At 36.8% G+C, this 23,549-nt stretch overlaps 2 protein-coding genes across 4 annotated transcripts in view; one reads left to right on the forward strand and one right to left on the reverse strand.

The window, feature by feature from the left end:
- The window catches only part of ZFC3H1 (zinc finger C3H1-type containing), a 50,685-nt gene extending 41,356 nt beyond the window's left edge, over positions 1 to 9,329 (reverse strand). For both annotated transcript variants that reach the window (XM_024122771.3, XM_007111571.4), the window contains exons 1-2: positions 8,528 to 9,329; positions 3,179 to 3,595 (exon numbers count right to left, since the gene is read on the reverse strand). In XM_024122771.3, the coding sequence (XP_023978539.1) occupies positions 3,179 to 3,595; positions 8,528 to 9,125 (1,015 nt within the window). In that variant the 5' untranslated portion in view covers positions 9,126 to 9,329. The remainder of the gene's footprint in view (positions 1 to 3,178; positions 3,596 to 8,527) is intronic.
- Positions 9,330 to 9,543: 214 nt separating this feature from the next.
- THAP2 (THAP domain containing 2) lies at positions 9,544 to 22,655 on the forward strand. Of its 2 annotated transcripts, XM_007111573.3 has the most exons (4): positions 9,544 to 9,580; positions 9,899 to 10,079; positions 16,099 to 16,294; positions 19,068 to 22,655. In XM_007111573.3, the coding sequence occupies exons 2-4, from the start codon at positions 10,009 to 10,011 to the stop codon at positions 19,452 to 19,454; spliced, it is 654 nt and encodes a 217-aa protein (XP_007111635.2). In that variant the 5' UTR covers positions 9,544 to 9,580; positions 9,899 to 10,008; the 3' UTR covers positions 19,455 to 22,655. The 2 variants fall into 2 exon arrangements, 1 of the variants encoding a protein (XP_007111635.2); XR_002891602.3 differs by lacking the exons at positions 9,544 to 9,580; positions 19,068 to 22,655 and adding an exon at positions 10,712 to 10,821 and having other exon boundaries at positions 9,592 to 10,079; positions 16,099 to 16,187.
- The last annotated feature ends 894 nt before the right edge of the window (positions 22,656 to 23,549 follow it).

Genomic DNA, 23,549 nt, shown 5'->3' on the forward strand with positions numbered 1-23,549 from the left:
AACAAATACCATATGCTAACACATATATATGGAATCTAAGGGGAAAAAAAAAAAGGTCATGAAGAACCTAGGGGTAGGATGGGAATAAAACACAGACCTACTAGAGCATGGACTTGAGGATATGGGGAGGGGGAAGGGTAAGCTGTGACGAAGTGAGAGAGTGGCAAGGACATACATACACTACCAAATGTAGGGTGGATAGCTAGTGGGAAGCAGCCGCATGGCACAGGGAGATCAGCTAGGTGGTTTGTGACCACCTAGACAGGTGGGATAGGGAGTGTGGGAGGGAAGGAGACACAAGAGGGGAAGAGATATGGGAACATATGTATATGTATAACTGATTCACTTTGTTGTAAAGCAGAAACTAACACACCATTGTAAAGCAATTTATACTCCAATAAAGATTTTTTTAAAAGTTTTATTAAAAAAAAGACTGATAGCTGACTTTTCAAAATCAACAATGGAAGCCAGAAAATATCTTCAATATACTGAGAATATAATTAACTAATCTAGAATTCTAAACCTAGGAAAATTGTCTTTAAAATAGGGTAAAAGGAAATAAGTTTTTCATATAGCAGACACAAACTAAAGGAAATTCTTAAAAATGTATTTTAAGCATATGTGATTCTAGACATAGAAGGAAGAGTGAGACAAGAAAGTGTTAAATACATGGGCAAAGGTAGGCAAATACTGGTCCTTGTATATCAGGGAGAGGGTAAATAACTTGATTAACTTTAAACATTGACAAGAATTCATGTTACAATTCCTAAAGGAATCAATGAGACCAAAAACTTTGTATCTAACTTCCAAACGAGTAAAAGAAAAAAAAAAAAAAGTTGTATTTAAAAAAAAATAGTCAAAAGAGGCAAGACAGAAAAAAAAGAAAAGGAAATACAAATATCAGTAATCATGAAAAAATGTGAACAAACTATATGTTCTTGTTAAAAGACAAAGATTGTCAGGTTAAACTACAAATGAAATCCAGCTCCATACAATGTACAAGTAACATTTGGGACATGAAGATACAGAAAGACTAAAAGGATGGAAAGTGATATACAAAGCATATATACTTATCAAGAGAAAGATGGTGTGGCTATTAACATGAGACAAAACAGTCTTTCAGGCAAAAACATTACTAGAGATAGAGATCACTACATAATAATGAAAATAATAAGTCAATTCCCCAGCCTCAAAGTATTTAAAGCAAAAACTGAAAAATAGGAATCCACTACCATACTGGCAGATTTTACCAAGCCTCTCAGCAATTGACAGATCAAGCAGATCAAAAAATGTTCATATCTTAGAAGGAAGATGTGAACATAAAAGCTTGATCTAACAATCCAAACATTCCTTTCAAACACACAAAGAACAGTTACAAAAATCAATCACATACTAGACAATAAAGCAAGTCTCTACAAATATTTCAAAAGATTGCTACTATATAGATCTCATTCTCTGACAATGTGATTGACTTAGAATTCAATGACAAAAAACACACCTAAAAAACCTACGTGTTTTGGAAGTTAAGAAACACTTCTAAACAGCCTATGGGCCAAAGAACAACAAAAATTAGAAAATATTTAGAACTGAATGAAAAAAATTTGCAAATGACAAACTGAGATGCAGCTAAAGTAGAAGTTTCATAGCCCCAAATGATGTTAATAGTAGAGAGGCTAAAAATTAATGTTTTAAAAGCTGTGGACTTATTTCTAGGGAAATTTTTAAAAGATGATGGGAGAAACCATTAATAACTGCTGCAGATAATAAAAATGTAAGATTCTTCAGAATAACTTAGTATAAATTGTACAACTTACAGGAAACGAGCACATTACAAGAAAAATAGCTTACCTAAACTGCCTTAACCAGAAATAGAAAACATAAATAGTCAGTAGTTTAAAACCTTCCCAGAAAAAAAGCCATCCTGGCCCAGATAATTTTACCAGCAAGAGCTACCAAATATCCCAGGAATGATTCCAACCTTAAAACTATCCCAGAGAACAAAGAGGAAACCACTCCCCAACTCATTCTGAGCATCATAACCTTATACTAAAATTTGTAAGGAAAAAGAAGGAACAAAACTACAGACTATGAACCTACATGAAAAAAATCCTAAACAAAACATTAGCAAACCGTTATGTATGAAGGTTTTGTAACTGCCCCAAACTGGAAGAACCAAATGTCCCTGAAGTGGGAAATGGATAAACAAACTGCAGCATAGCCATACAATGGGACATTCAGCAATAAAACAGAATGAACTACTGACATATGCAACCACATGGATCAATCTCAAATACGCTATGCTAAGGGAAAGAAGCTAGGGTTAAAAGGCAATGTTCTACAAGACTCCATTTATATGACATTCTGGAAAAGGCAAAAGTATAGGTTCAGAAAACAGACCAGTGGTTACCAAGTAGGGTTGGTGGCATGAGGGAATCGGTGGGAGTTAATGAAACTGTTCTATAATAGTGATGGCTGGCAATGGTTACCCAACTGCTTGCATTTGTCAAAACTCAAAGAACTATACAGTTAAATGGGTAAATTTTTACTGTATATAAATCATACGTTCATAAAAAAGAGAAAAAGAAAAAGTTAACAAACCAAATCCATGATGTATAAAACTGATATATCATGAACTAACTGGATTTATCCCAATCATACAAGGGTGGTTTAACACTACAAAAATCAATTAATATAATCCATTACACTAATAAATTAAAGGAGAAAAATTAGATGCTCTTCTCCATAAATGAAAAAAGATTTGATAAACTTCAACATCCATTCATGCTGAAAATTTCAAACAACGAATGGAGGCTGGGGTGGGGGTGAACACCTCCTTTTCCCAATAAAGGACTCCTACAAAAAACTTAGCCAACATCATATCTAAAAGTAAATGACAAAAGTGTTCCCCGTAAGTTAGGGAACAAAGGTGCCCACTACCACTTATGTTAAAAACTGTATTATTAGTCCTGACCAGCACTTAAGGCCAAAAGTGGTGAAAGATCAGAATGAAACAAAACTTGTCATCACCCAACAATACGACTATCTACATAGAAAGTGCAAAAAGAATTCACAGATAAAACACCAGAATCATTTCAATGAAGTACACTACCAAAATAACTAGTTACCCCTTCAGAGGAAGAAGAATATCATCACTAACTGAAATTTTAAATTCCATTACCTTGACTAGATTCAGTAGTGTCAGATTTCAGGGAAAGCTGTTTTGTTCCATCTTTAACTTTTTTCAACCGGTTCTTATCTCCTGGTAAAGTCAATTTTTGCCTGAGTGGTTTTAATTCAAATGCCTGAAAAGTTTTGACCTGTGTTTTCTCCTCAGGAGCTACTTCTTTACTTGAGTCCTTTATAATACTGACATTATCAGTGCTTGTTTGGTCCTCAAGGTTCAGTGTTTTAGGATCTTCTTGCACATTTTCCTCTTTGCTACTCAAAGCTAGCTTTTCATCCTTATTGATGCACTCTAGTTCCAACTGTATTTGCTTATACTTCAAAAGTAAATCTTCAAAAGTTTCTTCCCCACAGTTTTCACTTTTTGATGAATAATTCTGTTTTCTTGATGGAGATCTTCCAAAACTTTTAGCTGAACAGCATATTAAGGAAACCAGTTTCCAAAAATTTTCCAGTTAATTTAACAAAAACACATTAGGCTATAGATGAATTGTCTCCCTTTTTCATGTTTTTCAAGGAAGATGAATTGATATTTTAAAATTACTAAATGCCATTTAACATTGTGCTGCTAATGCCCACTTTCATTATGTGCCCATACTTTAAAATTAACAAGTATGCATATAAACAGTCCACTTACAAAATCACTAGTGTCACTTATTACCTGTTGTATCCACAGGTATTACACCTAGTTAGGTTATAGCATCCTTCCTTCCGCAGGTTATCAGGAGAGCCCATAATGAGCTGGATGTTAGAGATTCCTTTCTGAAGGAAAAGGGGAGAAACTGAACGGTTTGTCACAGATGTGGACAATTTACACTTCAGATAATCAGAAGAAAATGTTTCTTCTTTTTAATTAGTTTCTTGTCATGTCTCAAATTTTTAAAAACAGATAAAAAATGAACACTGACAATAGTTAAGACTAAGTTATGAATAAGAAACACTATGAAAAACCTAACAGATAACAATTGTAGAGCTCATCAAGTATACTAACATCCAACATATATACAACTAAGACAATGAAGGCAGTTAAATTAAAAAAAACTTAAGTTGTATTCAAAATGTATCTTCTAAACTAATTTTTCTCCTGAAGAAAAGGATATCTAAAACCAACTACTTTTGTTTTTTTTTCTTCTCTAACATAGTGATACATAAAACTTAACTTCTCAGTTGGAAATGGCTACAAAGTTCCAAACTACAATTTTTATTCAAATTAATTCATACATGAGAACTGTTCCACCTCACTTCTCCAGCCTAGAAATTAACAAAACACAAGTACTTTACCTGGTTTTAATACAATATGTCATTTACAGATCACTGACTACGATATAACATTACAGTTCCCTAAATAGTTTCTTCTGTGTAACAACTTACTGGACAAGCAATCTACAAAGATTTTTAAACTTCCCTAATGACCAATTTAAGAATGGGAATTACCACCAAATATTTCAGAAACTAAATGAGCACTACAACTGAAAATCTTTAACAGTTCTGCAGCAAAACTGTTCTAGTAAATCTGGTTTTCTGATCTCCTCTTCAGAGCTCAGTTTCTTGAAACAATACTAGTTTCTCATTACCTGTCTTACCACCAAACGGAATCTGGCTTCTGCTGGCTGAGTTTATCCACCCTGACTTCTCTGCAGCATTAAACACTGTAAACTACTTCTCTCTTGGCTTCCATAATCCACTTTCCCCTTGTTTCCTTTTTTTTTTTTTTTTTTTTTGCCTATAAGTCTTCATGACTCCTTTCTCTTCCAACTCCTGCAAAAATGGTGCTCGCCTGTGAGCTCTACTTAGTCTCCCTCTTTCAATTTCGAGCGTTCTAATGCACTCCCATAGTTTTGGCTGGTGATAGACATTTAGGGTTCTATCTCCCACAAGCCATCCTCTATCCTATTGGTAGACTAATCTTTCTAAAACACACATATGATCAGATCTCATCCCTTGTTTTAATCTAAGAATAGAGTCCAAAATCCTTATAATGGCATATAATGCTTTCATGATTCCTTTCCAATCTCACCTCTTCCATGTTTATCACAATTTATGCATAGTTTTGTGTCTAGGTTCTTCTGTTCTTCAAATTGACCCCAATTCAAATGCCACCCACTATGTGAAGTCGGGTAATTACTTGCTCCCCCACCCCACCATTACATACTCTCTGTACATAAACTATGTAATTATCTGCATTTACATCTCACTTTTCCAATGTAGCTACAGTAACTTAAAAAATATATATGACTAGAGTCCTTGGAAACATTCATAAAGGGAAAAGATTCAATACGCTAACAAAAAAATAAAATAACTAAAGGACAGAAAAATGAGAAGCAACTAAGCTATGACTAATTAATCTTCTTCAAGGCTAAATGAAATCTCCTACTTCTGTCTATACAGAACAGCTAGGATGAAACCAGCACTTAAAAGATTTAATTTGAAATTGGTCAAGATGCAATTTCTAACTGAAACCTGGTTTAAAAAAAGAACTGCCATTCAACCTTTACAACTGCAGGTGAAAATGGAATGACTTTCTAGTGATGAGACACTGGTCTCATTATGTTAGCTCTGATCAGATTTGAAAGTTTAAAACAGCAGCCATCCAAAGGAGACATATGCTAAGATTGATTGACAAAGTGTCTCTCACTAAGGAAAATTAAAAATGAATGAGAATGAAAATAACTACTGCAATAGAATCTATTTGGTTTATTAGATTCTGATAGAATCTAATATCTAAATAGAATATGAATCTAAATAGAATAGAATATAAATAGAATAATGGTTTATTCTATTTCTTTAAAGCTGCATCTAGCATACCTTAATTATTACAGAAAAAAAAAGTTTTAAAAAACAAAAATCCACCTGCACTCATGCTACTTCACTTCTAGATTATGGAAGTGAGTCACAGAATAACCCTTATTCTTTCTTAATGCAATATTTGTAAAATGTCATTATTACAATCATACAGTGGAAATATGAATTAAACTTAGTACAATCATGGTATTAAAGGAATTTGAATTAACAAAATTTTGTATTACAAATTTTGTTTGCTCACATTACACAAAAGTGGCTGGGAGCTATGTTTTCCCTCACAAATTCTTATAAAGAATACCACCTCTAGGATGGATTAGTGACACTTCACAAGGAAAACAATGAGCAGAAGATCAAAACAATCATCCTTAACTGCAGCATCTGTGAAAAGAAAAACAGCAAGAGAGCTCATTTCTGATAAGTTACTACAGAAGTCAGACTGGATATTTTCCCATACTTGTTTCACAACATCATGTGCCTGTTCATTAATAAGAGCATATAAGATTAATTAATAAAGAGGTATGTGGTAGAGGTATTGAATGAATGGACAGAAAGAAGGCAAACGCAGGAGGTAGGCAAGTCCACGTACCACTTCCTTCTCTAATATAAAATAAACTAAGAAAAAACTTTAAGCTCCCATAGTACTTTTTTTTTTTTTTTTTTTCTTTCCGGTAGGCGGCCCGCTCACTGCTGTGGCCTCTCCCGTTGCGGAGCACAGGCTCCGGACGCGGAGGCCCAGCGGCCAGGGCTCACGCGCCAGCCGCTCCGCGGCATGTGGGATCCTCCCGGACCGGGGCACGAACCCCCGGACCGGGGCACGAACCCGTATCCCCTGCATCGGCAGGCGGACTCTCAACCAATGCGCCACCAGGGAAGGCCCCCGTAGTACTTTTTACATACCTCAATTTGAACTTTTTACACTGAACTATAATTATTTACATTTGCCGCTCCAACACAAATTAGAAGTTACATCTTCGTATTCTTAAAAAATTTACATATTTGTACTTAAATAGCCTTTCTGTTTTTAGGCTCAGAATTGACAACTAACAAATCCTTGGTTAAAAAAATATCTTGGGCAGAGGTTTTCTAACTTTATTGAAAGAGCACCCCTCTCTTTAAAAGTTAAATACCTACGTGATGTTTTTCTGAAACAATCCTGGAGTGCTCCTAACCCAGCTTTCGACTGTAGAAGTTTTTTCAGAGCGCTAGCACCGGAAGCTCCTACTTCTTACCTAACCTACATTTCCGGTCCCCTTCCTATCCTGACATCTGGGAAAGACTGGTCCTAAGTATTCTGTGAAAAAAATGTTGAGTGTCTCCCAAACAAATGTCTTTATATGTAAGTTTCATATAAAATGAATATATTAAAAAATCATTACACCATGGAAATTACAACCAGTAATAAATGTTCTTAGTAAACTATTTTTATGCAGTTATCATGGAATATGTCAAGACACAGTTCCACAAAAAATCTGAAAAATTACATTACTACAATAAATTATAGTATTATATATATAACTGAATCACTTTTCTGTACACTTGAAACACACACTGTAAATTAACTATATTTCAATTTTAGTATATGTGCTGCCGAAGCGAGCACTAAATTAACTATATTTCAATTAAAAAAATTTTTTTAAAGACAGTTCTACAAACACGTCTTAAAATAGCAAACCCTCAGAGGAGTAAACTCAGGAATGTTTACGATAACTATGAATAAGATTAGAGGGGACAAAAACCAGATTATTTTGCTATTTTCCTTCTTAACCTCTCCATAGACTCCACCTTCCCATGTTTCCCCATGGTTTCCAACATATTAAAATAAAAATGCTGTTATGTTTCATTATCTAGCCCACATTTGTCAGCAGTAAGAGTTATAAAATGTTCAAAATGTGAACATAAGAAATAGAAAAGTTAAGGAGGTAAAGTTTCCCCCAAAGATACGTGAATTTCAAACCTCCGAATTTGAGTTGGCGAGGAAGATACCAGGTCTTTTTTTTTTTTAACTTTAAAAAAGCAGCAATGTGTAAGAATAAATCAAGAAAGGTAAAAACAGAATCACAAATAAAACCAGTAGGATTATGAACAATGAAACTTCACAATTTTCAATGTGACACTGCAATATGAAATAAGCAACAGTATTCCCCACTTTTTATGGCCAATATTTTTTTTCTCCCTCCAGCAATCTAAGGCAACTTCACATAACCAAGTTCCTGTACTAGCAAAAACAAAGGCTAATGAAACTTGGGCTTCTGATGTAATACTGCAAATCTGATTTTACACTGTCTTAGATTCCACTAGTTTGGCCCCCATCCATAACACGTTCATGTTAAAAAGCAATACACCCAATAAAGCAATTTTAACAAATAACGCTAGTTTGACACATGGGTGGGGATTACCAAAGAACCGCCTACGTTAAGTATATTGACACAGTGAAAATAAGCGGTTCTGACGGTTCCGAAAAGTTACTCATCTCATAGACCTGAGAAGACGCTAAAGGGAACTTCAGTGACACACCCAGGGCAGACCGCCACGTTAAGGATACAACTCTTCCGAGGTGGAGAGGGCTCTCGCCAGCTCTGACTGCTGCCGAATCCGGATCCCGCTCCTCCTCCCAGAGGAGGTCTGCCCCCCGGCTTGCCGCCTCGCTCACCCCCTCCTCGCCCCCGACTCCAGCGACTCCCACCCCGGTAAGGCCTGCCTCGAAAACGGAAACGGTCCAAGGCGATGTGGCTCCGTTCCCAAAAGGACGGCCGGGGGCTGCTTTCGGACAGGGAGCTCGAAGGCATCCGCACGGAGGGCGGGTGAGACCGGAACGGCTCTTTGGGTCGGTAGCTGCTGTGTCCCCTGAGGTGGCCCCGCTCCGACGCGTGCCGCGAGCGTGAAAAATTCCTCAGCTGCTGCTGAGAAGAGGACGATGACGAGGAGGAGCCACCGCCTCCGCCGGATCCACCGCCCCGGGCCGGGTGAGGCGGCCTTCGCCGCGGGTACGGTAACAGCCCGCCGCCACTGCTGCTGCTGCTGCTCCGGCTCCGTACCTGGCTGTTATTATCGTCGTCGCTGATCTCCCCATCTTCGAGCTCCCCTTCTTCCTTGGGCGAGAGGCCACTGGAGGCCGGGGCCGGAGTATCTGCAGTCGCCATCCCGGGAGCAGCGCCTTCCACACAACCTTAGCGCTCTGTCCGGGGATCCGCCCGTCAACTGCCTTCCTGCTCAGTTTCCTTCTTTCTCAACGGACCCGGTCGGTGCGGCCTTACCCTACTTGCTCACCTAGCGGGCTCTGCTCCTCAACTTCCCCGCACCCCAGCTCTTTCTCGCCGGACCGTCGCAACCCACTTCCCTGCCCTAGCGCCCCCTTGCTCCTCCGCGATCGGGGCTCTTCCGCCTCGCGAGAAAAGACCTCTAGAAGTGGCTCTGCTCGTGACGTCACTTCCTACGGCACGCAGGAAACAAGGCTCCCAGTTCACGCGATAATAATTAGGACAACGCGATTCTCACTGGGAGTTGTAGTCTTTTTTTTTTTTTTTCCTGTCGCTTAGGGTTTGTCTTTCCAGTCTGAGGCCCATACGCACTGCAGACGCTGCTCTGGGGTTTTTGGGTGCGTGGCGGTGTAGGCGGGCCAGTTCTTTATCTCGGCCGCGAGAGTGTCAGAGTAATGGGGGGATGGGAGGGACACACGTCTTTTTTTTAATTGCTCGGAGGACAGCTGCTGAACAGAAGCAGTAGTCCCACTCCCTTTTGGGAGCCAGAGAGAGGACGGGGTGCGTCCGCCATGTTGGTGAAGGCAAACGAAGGGGACTAGAGCTCCAGGACCGTCGGCTCCTGTGGCTCAAGTCCGCCATATTAATAAAGAGAAAGGGAAGGCTGACAGCCCCCCCTCCCCGCACACATACGTACACCCTTTCTTCCCACCTAGCTCCCGCAGCTTAGCTGGGTGGGCCCTTCCCCAGTCTCTTCCCGAAGGAAGCGTAGCAGCCCGCGCCTCAGATTAGGCTTAAGACAGCGCCGAATGAGGGCGAAAGGGAAATGCCGACCAATTGCGCCGCGGCGGGTTGTGCTACTACCTACAACAAGCACATTAACATCAGCTTCCACAGGTAACCTGGGCAGGGAGTGGGGGTGACGGAAACGGGAGTTCCTAGACTGGGTAACGCTTGTGTGGAAAGAACAGGAGTCTACTAATTCTAATTTCGCTAGCTAGGTAGCTAGTAGCAGGGACGCATCATTTTTGCCCTTTGTGTGTGTTTCTCAAATCTGTCCAGTTTTCCGCTCCCTTCGGGGAAGGTTTACTCACTTTGTAAAAGAGAGCCAAGTTCACTCCGTAATTACTCCTTCTCTAGAAAGTGACAGGAGGATACCTTAATTTTCTACTCTTTTACTCCCTGTGTATTAGACCAGGTTTTGATATTAATGACGCCATAAGAGGAAGCGAGATCTGCCTTTTCAAGTCAGCAATCACCTAAAAAGCCTGCTGTGTTCCCGTATAATTAGTCAATTCTCACTAGCTGGATTGACACGGGAAGCATTTAAATGTCAAATAGCCACGCACAGTAACTCTGCGGAGGAATTGAGACATCATCATTAGTAGCCGTGGAATTAAGCGATGTTAAAGTGGAAAAGATAAGCTTTCTATTCTTACTAGAACAGAGTAGTATAAAAAGAACCCAGGTTATGTTTTGCCTTCGTTTGCTGGAAGAGCAATCAAAATTCTTTATTTCTGTCAAATCAGAACTCTGGAAAGCGCTTTGAACCCTACATGAAACATAATAAGTACTTGGTAAATGTTTACCTTCTCTGCAAGTGCCTGTCATGTGCCTGAAGAAAAGAAGCATTCAAAAAGTTAAGTACAAACAGTTCTGATTTTATATACCTCGCAACTTAATAAGATCTTAGAATGTAGAAAATGATATCCTTGACCTTTTTCTTCCTACTTCATTATGACAAAATGTACCCACTTATTAAAAGTTACCACTTAAAAAAAAATCCTTGTGGTGTTTCTGTTTTTCATCTACTTCATGCAAATGTAGTGCTTTATTCATTCATCCATCAAATGTGTACCAAGCTCTTATTTCCCCGACATGGTGCTAGGGATCCAAAAAATTCTTAACCTTCCTGGAGTTGGAATGAGAAAGACCAACATAAATAATTGTGGTCAAGTGCCAAAGAAGAGACCTTCAGGGTCTCTAACTTAGCCTTGGAAAGTCAAAGAACACTTCTCAAAGGATGTGAAATTTCAAATGAGGCCAAAGGATGACATAGATTTGGTCCTGTACGATACTTTAAGGATTTTCTTTTTTATCCAATGAGTACTTGAGAAGCTATGGAGGGCTTAAAAAGAATGGCGTGATTAGATTTGTATATTAAAAAGCCCTCAGGCTGCAGTGCAGAGAATTACAGTGTTACTTAAAGTGCTGGTCAAGCATCATCAAGAGATGAATTTGACAGAAAGGAGCTTATTACAGAATGTTAATGCACCTGCTATTTCACAATAGCAGGTATCCTGCTACAGCGTCAACTGAACTAAATGTACTTCTGTTGCTGGCACAATCAGCACTAGATTAGAAAAGGTGAGCGTTGATAGAGAAAAAAGTTGGGAACCTGTAGTAAAACAATGGAGAGTCCACCCAGTGGCCTAGACTACAGTGGTACTGACAGTAGAGATGGAAAGAAGTGGACAGACTTGAGAAATGTTTGAGGAGAAACTACCATATATGGTCATTTGATTTGGAAGATGAGGGGGAGGGAGGATTCAAGGTACCAGTGATGAATGTTTAGGAGATGCACAGTGGTACACTAACATACATACCTCCTCTCCGTGTTTGACTGTTTGCTTGCTATGAAATTAACATTTTCATGTGTAACCCCAGAAGTTTAGGTGTTAAAATAACATTATTTGTAATAAAATTAATCCCTATTTCATAATTAACACTATTCACTCCTTTCCTAGGACATTGGTAGACTTCTTTATCCCCATGTACAGCTTATACTGCCTAAACTTACTGTCACCATTTTTCTTATCCCTTACTCAGCCCATTCCAAGTCTAAGTGTTGCCAATAATAATCTTTTGAAACTGTTCTTGCTAACATAAATTGTCACTCCAGCATCCTGTTTTCATGGCATGTGATCATTTCCTCCTTGAAATACTCTCTACTTTGAATTATTTGACACTAATTTTGTGATTTTCATCTCACTTTTTTGGCCTAACTTCAGTCTCCTCTGCCACTCCACCCCCTGACCAAGGTCTTCCCACTCTTATCAAAAGGACTGCAACGGTTCCTGTGGTCTTGGTTAACATTTACTTGTTAATGCCTCCCAAATCAATACCTCTGGTCCAACTCTCTCTAATGAGTTTTAGACCTATTGGTAAAGTGTCTCAGTTATTTCCCTGGTCTCTTCAGTTCCTCACATTCAGCATACTAAAACTGTACTACTGAACTTGCCCTTCCCCCAAACCTACATCACTTCCCATATTCCCTTTCTCAGTAAATGGAAACACCATCCACCCAGAAACTAGGAGGTCATCCTCCCTTGACTTCTCACCATTCCCTCTCAGTTGGATTATTACAACAACCATTTAACTGGTTCACTGCTTCCATTCATGCACTCCTAACCGCTCTTCTGTAATCAATAGTGTGTTGCTAAATTTTTTACAACAGGATTTCCAGGAAAGGGGGAAAGCCCTGATTTGTAGTGTTTCTCCAATTTCCATGATATAAATACTCCCACCATAACTGGTTATAAGCTACCAATATGACATTACTAATCATGGAGTTGGGAAGAAAAGTGCAATACTACCCTATTCTATAGCATTTATTCCGTACAGGTGTAACAGACATAAGTAACCTGAAGAGTATAGACAACAGTAAAATAATTAGGAAGTGATGGGTTTTTAGTACTTATTACCTTTGTTTTTAATTTATTTAAATGCAAATTTACATAATTTAATTTTTAATAATGGCTGTGTTTAACAACCAGTTAAAACATTTTCTGTTGACAGCTCTAAACTAGGCCTCTTAATGGCTTACCAATGCCATTTTGGATAAAGTTCAAAATTACTCTTTAACTTGGAAAGTCCTCCATCTTCGTTTCATGTCATAACACTCTTCCTGTCCCCAAGATACTCTTTAACACTCTTCACTACTACCATCCTAATTTCCCTAGCTAATTCGTACTGTCTTAAGGCCTCTTGACGAGATTAGCTCTTCCTGTTTTATGGTTCCATGCAATCCTGTACTTACCCTTTTATAAACTCATGACACTTTTAATTACTTTTATAATAATAATAAACAGCATTTATTTAGTATTTACCACGTACTATGCATTGGGCTAAGCATTTACTCACAATGTCTCATTTAATCCCTAGAACCACACTAGGTACCGTTATTACTCCACTTTATGGATGATGAAACTGAGGCCTAAAAAGGTTAAACAACATTCTTAAAGTCACCCAGCTATTACGTGAAGGAGCTGGGATTGATACCTGGTTTGATTACAGAGACTATTCTCAGCCACTCTTTTCTACTACATCAAGCTATTTGATTCTCTGCCTTCCCCTTTACAGTATACCCACATAGAAGGTAGATATCATAAAGGTAGATCAATTTTGTTTACCACTATGTCTTCAGTGCCTAGGACAGTGCTTGGAATGTAAGAGGCATTCAGCTATTAAAGACCCAAGCAAAATAACATTGTTAAAATACTGAGTGATTTTCCAAAACATCTAATGTTTCTGAAAGCCCGGTTCTATTATTGTGTAAACAAGAATATATCCATCTATTAACACCATGTTAATTTTTTTAAATTAATATTTACATGATTTATTATTACTTAAATTCAGTTTATGGGCTGCTTCTCCCACCCTTTGAATTTGCTGAGAAAAATCCAAACAACAAGTGCAAAAACATGATTAAGATTAATACTGTATAAAACATTATCTAAAATCAAATATAAAATTGTTGATTATTCTTATTTTATTTCAACACAGATAATCTAAAGATTATTTAGTAATGCCAAACTAACTCCATTACTTTGTATATTCATTGATTCACTCAAAAAGTTCATTGAATGCTTACTAACAGGAAAAAGTAGTGAAAAAACAGCTCCTAACCAGAAGAAACCTGTGATCTAGCGGTGGAGATAGAAAAGTAAACAATTAGAATACAGTTATATTAGTGCTGTATGATATAGGAACATCTGACCAAGTCTTCTGATCATAAAAAAAACTTGTTAGGAACATGGCATTCCTAAACTGAGTCTTAAAAGAAAGAAGTAGAATTTGATCACGTTAAGGTCCAATTGGAGACGTTGGTTTCATAATTCAAAAGTTTTTTTTTAGTTTAAAAACGAGCTAAAAGGGGAGGGGGTGAAAGATAATATTTGAAAGAAAGTCTTCATATATCTGAAGAGTCTTATACAAAATGCTAATACAATAGTACTGATAGTACTTATTTGTGCTTGAGGTCGCAAGAAGTGTGCTTATAAACTAAAGCTTAATTTTTAGCTTAGTCCTCAGGAAACATTTTCAGATCAGTAAATATTGGAACAGCGAGCTTTTTTTTTTTGGCAATACGCGGGCCTCTCACTGTTGTGGCCTCTTGCGTTGCGGGGCATAGGCTCCGGACGCACAGGCTCAGCGGCCATGGCTCACGGGCCTAGCCGCTCCGCGGCATGTGGGATCTTCCTGGACCGGGGCACGAACCCGTGTCCCTTGCATCGGCAGGCAGACTCTCAACCAATGCACCACCAGGGAAACACGGAATAGAGAGCTTTGAGATGAGAATACATTACTATTAAGAGGTGAGGGCTAGGCCGAGTAGATAAAGTCTCCATTAGAGAGACTTGTATTTCTAGTGAAATGCAAAACAACGTACATATATGAAAACCTGTGAACTGCAGAGTGACACACGAACGTTATCCTCAGGTGAGGGTGTGTTTGGGGGCAGTGGGGGTGGGGACATGAGATAGGGTGTCTAAGTAAGTCTGGGCCTTCACCTCTGTGGCCCTCCCTGCTGGTAATTTGAGCAATCCTAGTATATCTGACACAGCCAAAGCTGTTACCTAATGAAGCTTCAGTTGGGGGCTTTTGAGCCACATGATCTAACATAAATTTAATGGTTCTTTTTAGGTACTAGTGAGTTCATAATTAATACTTCAAGGATAAGGTAGTCAAACTAAAGAAGAGTTCAGTTCAAACTTATTACATGTGAATGTTGATTCCTCTATTTGCAAGTCAGTCAACACAGTTACCATTCGAATTTTTAGACAGTCCCTTATATTTTTCTCTTCCTTAACAGGTGTACACTGGGTGCATATCAGTATATTTTATATCTGAAATAAATATAAAAGGAAAAACATTCCTGCTGGGCTTGTCATCAGCATTTTACTTTTTGTAGTAATTAATTATGCCTTCTATTGTACAACATAACTTAAGAGGTCATTTTTTACAAATATATGCAGTTTAACTTCATGGAAGTAATATAGTGAATTACAAATTCATATATTCTGTATTTATATTAATTAAGCAAATTTTTGTTGAGTCCCAACTGCGTAAGTGTTAAAGATAGATAAAAAGATAAAATGATCCATGTCCTCAAGAAACTTATAATCTTCTTTGATTTCACTGGAAATTTATTAAAATGGAAAATTACAAAGCAATGTAGTAAGCATCATAATGAACACAGAGGAAGGAATACCAGAATCTGTCTTGATAAAATTTAACCTGTAGATGATCTGATTTGTCTTGACCACGTACATGAGCAGCAGATCAAAGCACTGTGAAATTATTCCTGCTTATAATGGATCTACATAAATTTGATCTAGATCAGTTTAGTCTTGTTTATTTTACTGCCCTGTTAAGGACTAGTTTGGGAAAAAAGGTCTCTTTTTAAAACCCTGAAAAATTAAACCACTTGTTAGTTTTTTATTAACATTTTTACAACTTATAAAAATGAGCATGAATTGGTTTCTGTTCCAGTATCTGGATACTGGAAATTTTAAAATTTTTATGTAAATGGAAGACATTTTAAATTGTTACCTTTCAAAATTTCTTTTAACCATTTAGGTACAACCAGAAGTGTGATAGTTGGAATTTGAGTTGCCTTTTTTTTTTTTTTAAGGTTTCCTTTGGATCCTAAAAGAAGAAAAGAATGGGTTCGCCTGGTTAGGCGCAAAAATTTTGTGCCAGGAAAACATACTTTTCTTTGTTCAAAGCACTTTGAAGCCTCCTGTTTTGACCTAACAGGACAAACTAGACGACTTAAAATGGATGCTGTTCCAACCATTTTTGATTTTTGTACCCACATAAAGTCCATGGTAAGTAATACTACTTTTACGCCATTTTAATCATTTTTAGAATCCATCCCTTTTTGTTTAACATGGAACAATTAAGAATATATTGAAATTCATATATTCTCTGTGCCTCAAGAAAACTGCAAAACTGCAGTAAAGATGCAGACTAGAATTAGTGCTCAGCGCTCCTGACTCCAGTATTCTTTCCCCAACCTAAACTGTTTTATTATATTGGAATTTTACATCATTGTTAATTATTATCAATAATTGACCCATTGGTAAAACTGAGAAATCGTAATGAAACCTCCAGCATCGCTCTGCTCTGATTTTAAGATGATATGCAAATACTGTGTGTTAAGTGCTTTCAGGGCAGCACACCCAAAGAATACCAGAGTTACACCAAAGAACATAAGTTCAGAGGGAGGCATAACAGAAAACCTCATAGAGCTCAGGCATTTCGGCTGGGCTTGAGCTTGGAGTTTGGAACGTAGGAGAGGGTTCTTGACTTTGTACAGTGCAGCTGCAATAGCATGATGAGAACAAAAGATAATGAGTTGAGGAGTGAATGGAAAATAAGTGTTAGCAAGTGATTTTAAAAGGAAGGAGAAATTTAAGGTATAGTATGAATGTATTAAAACAATGTTTTATCTAGTTAGGGAAGATCTGATCAGAGGGGAAAAAGCTAGCTGAGAAAGACAGGGTCACTGAAAGGTTCAGAAGGGGTGGAATGAACAAAAAGAGTTTAGCTTTGAAAAGGAGGATAGACATCTTTTCCTCTCAGAGAGGAAAAATCACTGCTTTTCTTGAGTTATTTTTGACAGTTAAATTTGTAAATCTACATGAGTTACTATCTGAATGGAAGAGAAGGGAGAGGAGATTGTGGTAAACCAATTATCACAGATATTAGAAAAGCTCCAGGAGGGCAAGCATTTCATTTCTGAATCCTCAGAACCTCAGATAGTGCCTGGTACATAGTACACACTCATATATTTATTGAATTTGAAGTATACCTTGTTTTTGACATTTTGATCATTTATTCATTCAACAGATGTTTACTAAACTTTACATTATGTCAAAATCCAAGTTAGATGCTGGGAATATACAGATCAAAAAAGAGTCCCTGCCAATTCCCCTAGACAGAAGGAATGCCAGTTGTAGGTTTCATGAAGATAGGAACCATATTTATCTTACTTGTTCACTGTTGTGTCCCCAGGAATTCATAAATGAATTCCTGTGTTTCAATAAATGTTTGTTGAATGAATGAAAGACACAAAGCTATGAAATTAATCAAATAATCTGGGAACTATAAGTGGTTTAATATTATTGGAGTAAAAATTAAGATGGTGAATGGCAGCACTTCCCTGGTGGTGCAGTGGTTAAGAATCCGCCTGCCTGCCAATGCAGGGGACACGGGTTCGAGCCCTGGTCTGGGAAGATCCCACATGCTGTGGAGCAACTAAGCCCGTGTGCGACAACTACTGAGCCTGTGCTCTAGAGCCCACGCACCACAATTACTGAAGCCCCCACGCCTAGAGCCCGTGCTCTGCAACAAGAGAAGCCACCACAATGAGAAGCCCGCGCACCGCAACGAAGAGTAGCCCCCGCTCACCGCAACTAGAGAAAGCCCATACACAGCAATGAAGACCCAACTCAGCCAAAAATTAATTAATTAATTTTTTAAAAGATGGTGAATGGCAGAATGGGGTGAGATCCTAAATGGTACAGTATGCCATGTAAAGATAATATTTTTTCTTTAGATAATAGGGAGGCAAAGAAGAATTTAGCCAGTATTAAATCATCAAATCTGTTAGAAAATTATTGTGTGGCAGAAAATAGACTAGTGAGGATCAAAATGAGCCAGAGATCAATAAAGAAGTTTTTAATATATTCAAGCCAGACATGAATGATATGGGCCTGATATGGGTAGTAGCATTAAGAATGATGGAGAGGAGGGACTTCCCTGGTGGTTCAGTGGTTACGACTCCGCGATTCCACTGCAGGGGGTGTGGATTCGATCCCAGGTCGGGCAAGATCCCACAAGCCACACAGTGTTGCAAAATAAATAAATAAAAATAAAAACCTTAAAAAAAAAAAAAAAGAAATGAAGAGAGTGAAAAAAAGAATGATGGAGAGGAGAGGATTTGTGATACAGATATTTAGGAGATAGAATTAATAGGACTTGATGACTAATTGAATGAAAGAGATAAAGGGAAAAAAGGGTCCTCAGGTTTCTGATTTGGAAAGAAAGTTTCTAGCCAGATTTTAAAACCTTGAATGTATCAATAAGATATAACTGTGCATAATTAATAGGTAAATCTATTCAGGAGCTTGATACTTTGGAATATGTTTGTATTAAGTAGGACCACAGGTCTGAAATATTAATCAAATTGAGAGGATAGTATTTACCTAAAAAAGAGATCAAATCAGTATCACAAATAAACCAAATGTCTAAATGCATTCTATATTGGCCTTAGAATATTGCAAAGAATTTTTTAAAGTCTCTACAGAATCATATTCAATAATTTGGAAGAGACCTAGGAAGTCCATTCTCTATTTCCAGACCAATGCTTTTATCTCTCTGGAGAGAAAAGACAAAAAGAAATAGGTGGCTGGAGTTAATTCAACCAGTTGAGAAACTTGAATCCATGACTACATGAGATGGGCTGCTGATGTTTCCTATCAAATTTTGAAAATCAGTTTTTAAAAGAGCAGTTTAAATACTGTTATCCCAAACAAAATTTACTTATTTGTGATATTCCATAATTTATGTTCAACCCTCTAATTTTATTCTGCTCAGAAACTCAAGTCAAGGAATCTTCTGAAGAAAAACAACAGTTGTACTCCAAACGGACCATCTAATTTAAAATCAAACAGTAGTCAGCAAGTACTACTTGAACACAGTTATGCCTTTAGGAACCCTATGGAAGCAAAAAAGAGGATAATTAAACTGGAAAAGGAAATAGCAAGTTTAAGAAGGAAAATGAAAACTTGCCTACAGAAAGAACGCAGAGCAACTCGAAGATGGATCAAAGCCACGTGCTTGGTGAAGAATCTAGAAGCAAATAATATATTACTTAAGGGCACATCAGAACACATTTTACCAACTGCCTTAAACAGTCTTCCTTTGGAAGATTTCAAGATTCTTGAACAAGATCAACAAGGTAAAACGTTACCAATTCTCTAACTCCAAAACAGACTAAAAGTACCTTCAATTAGGATTTGATGCTTGAACTTCATTCTGTTCAAAGGTAAAGATATTTAAGGAAATTATTCCAAAATTGGGTATTCAATAAAGTTTTACCTGAAGTAACAACATTACTGCATAATTTATTTATGAAGACTTGGTTACAAAAAAAAAATGGAGAACTTCTTATGAAACTTATTTGAACGAGAATGGAAGTGCCTTACGTCAGAATTATGTACTTACAATTTTTTCTATGAAATTGTATGTTTGTGAAGTGTTTTGTGTTTTTGTCTTTTTAAACTTCTTTTAAAGAACAGTCTATGACAAGTAATGTTTTTAAATTATATTATAAACATTATTTTTCCTGTACCAAAGTTGGGATATTACATTCTAAGTCATTTGCCTAGTAGGAGTTAACCAACATGAAATAAAACTTTAAAACTGCTGGATTTTGTATTAATTAAATTATTATTATTGGCACTGTGATTGGGAAAAATTTTAGGAAAAAACCTGAAGTACAGGGCAAGTTCTTTTATTTAAACCTTTCATATCTTTTTATCAGTAAAACTGAGCTAATCATGGCCTCCCTCATAACAAAATTAGCTTTTGCAATAGCTTGTAAAATATTTTGAAAACAGTATTTTCAAATGTGAAGTACCCTTGCATCATCCAAGTAACTCAGACTACTAAAAACAGGTAGCTGATTATATTCACCTTCTAAGAAAATACGTTATGAAATAACAGAGATTGAGATCTAGCTTTTACTTTAAACAAAAAGATAAATGTATACCACATTTATTCTCATAATAAAAATATTACATTTTCAATTTCAAAACTGATACGTTAATAGGCAAACATGCTACACAGTTCCATGTTAGGAATACTCCCTCTGTCCCCATGTGTGTTGATACCAAAATTCTTAAGCTTTCTTTTTCTTCCATAAACCCACAATAGAATTGAATTATAGAAAAGTACTTACCATATTATATCTTTACAACTTATAACCTAAAATGAAGTCAATTTATCTTACACATCAGCTTGCTTTTTATCTCCTCTTTTAGTGAGAGTCAAATAGAGCAACCATACTGCATAACGGAAATGGAATGTAGATCTCTTTAAAAATACATGTGTCTCTGATAAAGCTATGCAAGTGCTAATTATTTTACAAAACAGAATATCAGAACTATTCTTATAGTTTCCATTTGAACAATTAAAGGGTTTGCCTTATTTTACTTATTAAATGTTTAATAAGAACCCTTTCCTTCAAACAGCTTTGGTCAAATCATGTAAAAATGTATTAATGTACAATCAGGTTACCCAGGCCTGATTTGAGCTTCTGACACTGCCATATGAAAGTAGCATATACATAATCACATATTACTGTAAATCCTTCCCATAAGGTAATGGCTACTTGGTGATAAAAATTTTTTTTTATAACGTTTGCTGAGATCCTAGCAAAAAGTCTTTTTACATTATTAGCACCCTTTCTTTTAATAAGGAATGCCTCCCAAGCAACTAGATGCACAAAGGCATCTAGTAGGAAACGTCTCTTTTAGTTATCATCAGGCACTTAAAATAAATATTTATGAAAATTCTTTTGTGTATAATGTAAACCTTGTTAGTCATGTTATCTTTTTTTTTAAGTCATGTTATCTTTAATATTGGATGTAGCTCCTTGGAATTGTCATTACATGTTTTCAACTATCTTTATATGGTTTCAAACATAAGCATCAGCAAACACTTACTGACCATTTCTATTTTATACCTCAAAATAAGTTGGGCAAATAATCATTTAAACATAAACTATGTTTCCCAAGTATAAATTCTCACGTGGTTCACTGCCCCTCCCCAATACAAAACAAAACACTAATGCAGGCTGATTCCCATCTACAATAATACCCTGATATCTTAATATAACATTTTTTAAATCACAAAAATAAAGCATTATAAAATACAACAAGCTTTTGGCAAAGTTACTTAGACTTCATTTATTAATATTTGAGAGCACTGAATAAACTACCACTCAGTAATTCTAAAGTAAAAATTTTTTCTGGTTTTTCCATGTCATTTTCATGTTACTGTTCCAATAACATGCTCCAAACTCTCCCTGCATCAAATTATTTTAACATACGTCTGTCTACCTTAAAACTACTTTCATTCATAGAGAAAAACATAAAAGGAATCTTTTAAAATCCTGTTTTCAGTCTGTTGATAAACTTATCACTTAGCTCGTAGACCATAACACTAATCAAAATTATAACAGTTCTTTGTCCTCTGCTTTGACACAACACATATCCTCTGTTCTATGCCTGTCATTCATTCTATGTCTACCAGGCACTAACCCCTACAAAGGACCAGCCAAAGGCTAGAATTTGATATAAAGATGAATATGACATGATTTTCTGCCCTTAAACTGCTCAAAGTCTCTTGCGAGAAACAAATATTATTCATAATACAATATGATAAATGCTGTGGAAGAAGTATGTGTGAAGCGCTTTGGTAAATGCTGTTGAATTGGAATTTAATGAGAACGTGGAAACTTTAGACCTTTTTACAATGAACCAGTTTTCTTTTGAAACAAACAGATTTTCTTCTTATAATGACTTACCAAAGGAGATTTTGTAGAAGGACATGGGTGTTAACCTGAATCACATACAGTGTTTATTTAATGAATTGTAAGACTTTTTCTTCCTGTTGAAATGAACACTGAACAAATTTGTTGTTAATGATGTCTTGTTAAAAGGAAAACATAAGTAAGTAAAATATTATATCAAAGCCAAGACTGGAGTTTAACATTTGATATTTTTACTAAACAACAAACCCTACTCTCACGAATTTTTAAAAATAATTTTAACTCAGAGTCTTAAAGTGAACAAAGCACTATGGCACCAATTAGTTCTCTTACTTGTTCTTCACATATATTCTGTGTGGTAGCTGGTATTATCTCAATTTATAGATGAAGAAATCCTCGTTAATGTAATTTATTTATTCATTCAGACATTTATAATGTGTCAGCTGGCACAAGGCTTAGAAATGCAGTAATCTAGGAAGTTCTGGATTGAACACTGGTCTTCAGCCTCCAAATCCTCTTCTCTGACCTCTACATTATAACCTTCTGTTAAATACATGAACCATTTAAATAGGACAGGTTATGTGTCTCAAAAAACTAAAATAAAAAATATTGTGTTATATATACAGTAAAGACAGTCTGTGAAGTCATTGTTGATCTCTTCTAGGTAGACTTTATAATGTTGGGTTTTTCTAATCTCATTTCTCAATGTTAGAAAACGGGTAAATTTTAATTTTGGTATAATATAGAAAGTGGTTCCTCTTTATGTCAGAATATGGGATTCTTTAGTATTTAGACAGTTGGAAACGTCATAAAATTAATGATTTTATAATGTATATTAAACAATTGCATATTGTTTTCACAAAAAATGTATTCTGAGTATGTTGATATTAAAAACTTTTCCAAGGAAATTACTGTCATGCCTATTATTTCTAAAATATGTACGTAAACATTTCTGTGGAAATCCATCCCCTAAATTGATCCTCTAAAATACTTCTGTAGAAGTCCGCCTCCTTAAATTGAAGCAAACTATAAGCAAACTAAAGATATGTAAAGCCTAGAAGAGGAATTATCATTTTCATTTTATGGCTCAAATTAAATCCAAACATACATTATAGTTTATTTGCACTGTTTTAAACACTGGTTATACAATCTACACCAGACATATGAAGGGCTATAAAAATGTTCTGTTGGGCTTCCCTGGTGGCGCAGTGGTTGAGAGTCCGCCGGCTTATGCAGGGGACACGGGTTCGTGCCCCGGTCCGGGAAGATCCCACTTGCCGCGGAGCGGCTGGGCCCGTGAGCCATAGCCGCTGAGCCTGCGCGTCCGGAGCCTGCGCTCCGCAACGGGAGAGGCAACAACAGTGAGAGGCCCGCGTACCGCAAAAAAAAAAAAAAATGTTCTGTCTACCCTGACAATAATTTGAGGCTCACACAAAGATTTATTTGTAGATATGCTTACCAAAGCATTATTTTAATAGAAAGGAAATAAGATATCATTTTTTCTTATTAATTTTTTCTAAGTA

The sequence above is a fragment of the Physeter macrocephalus genome, chromosome 6 (genome assembly GCF_002837175.3).
Source record: "Physeter macrocephalus isolate SW-GA chromosome 6, ASM283717v5, whole genome shotgun sequence".
In the NCBI taxonomy this organism is placed as follows: domain Eukaryota; kingdom Metazoa; phylum Chordata; class Mammalia; order Artiodactyla; family Physeteridae; genus Physeter; species Physeter macrocephalus.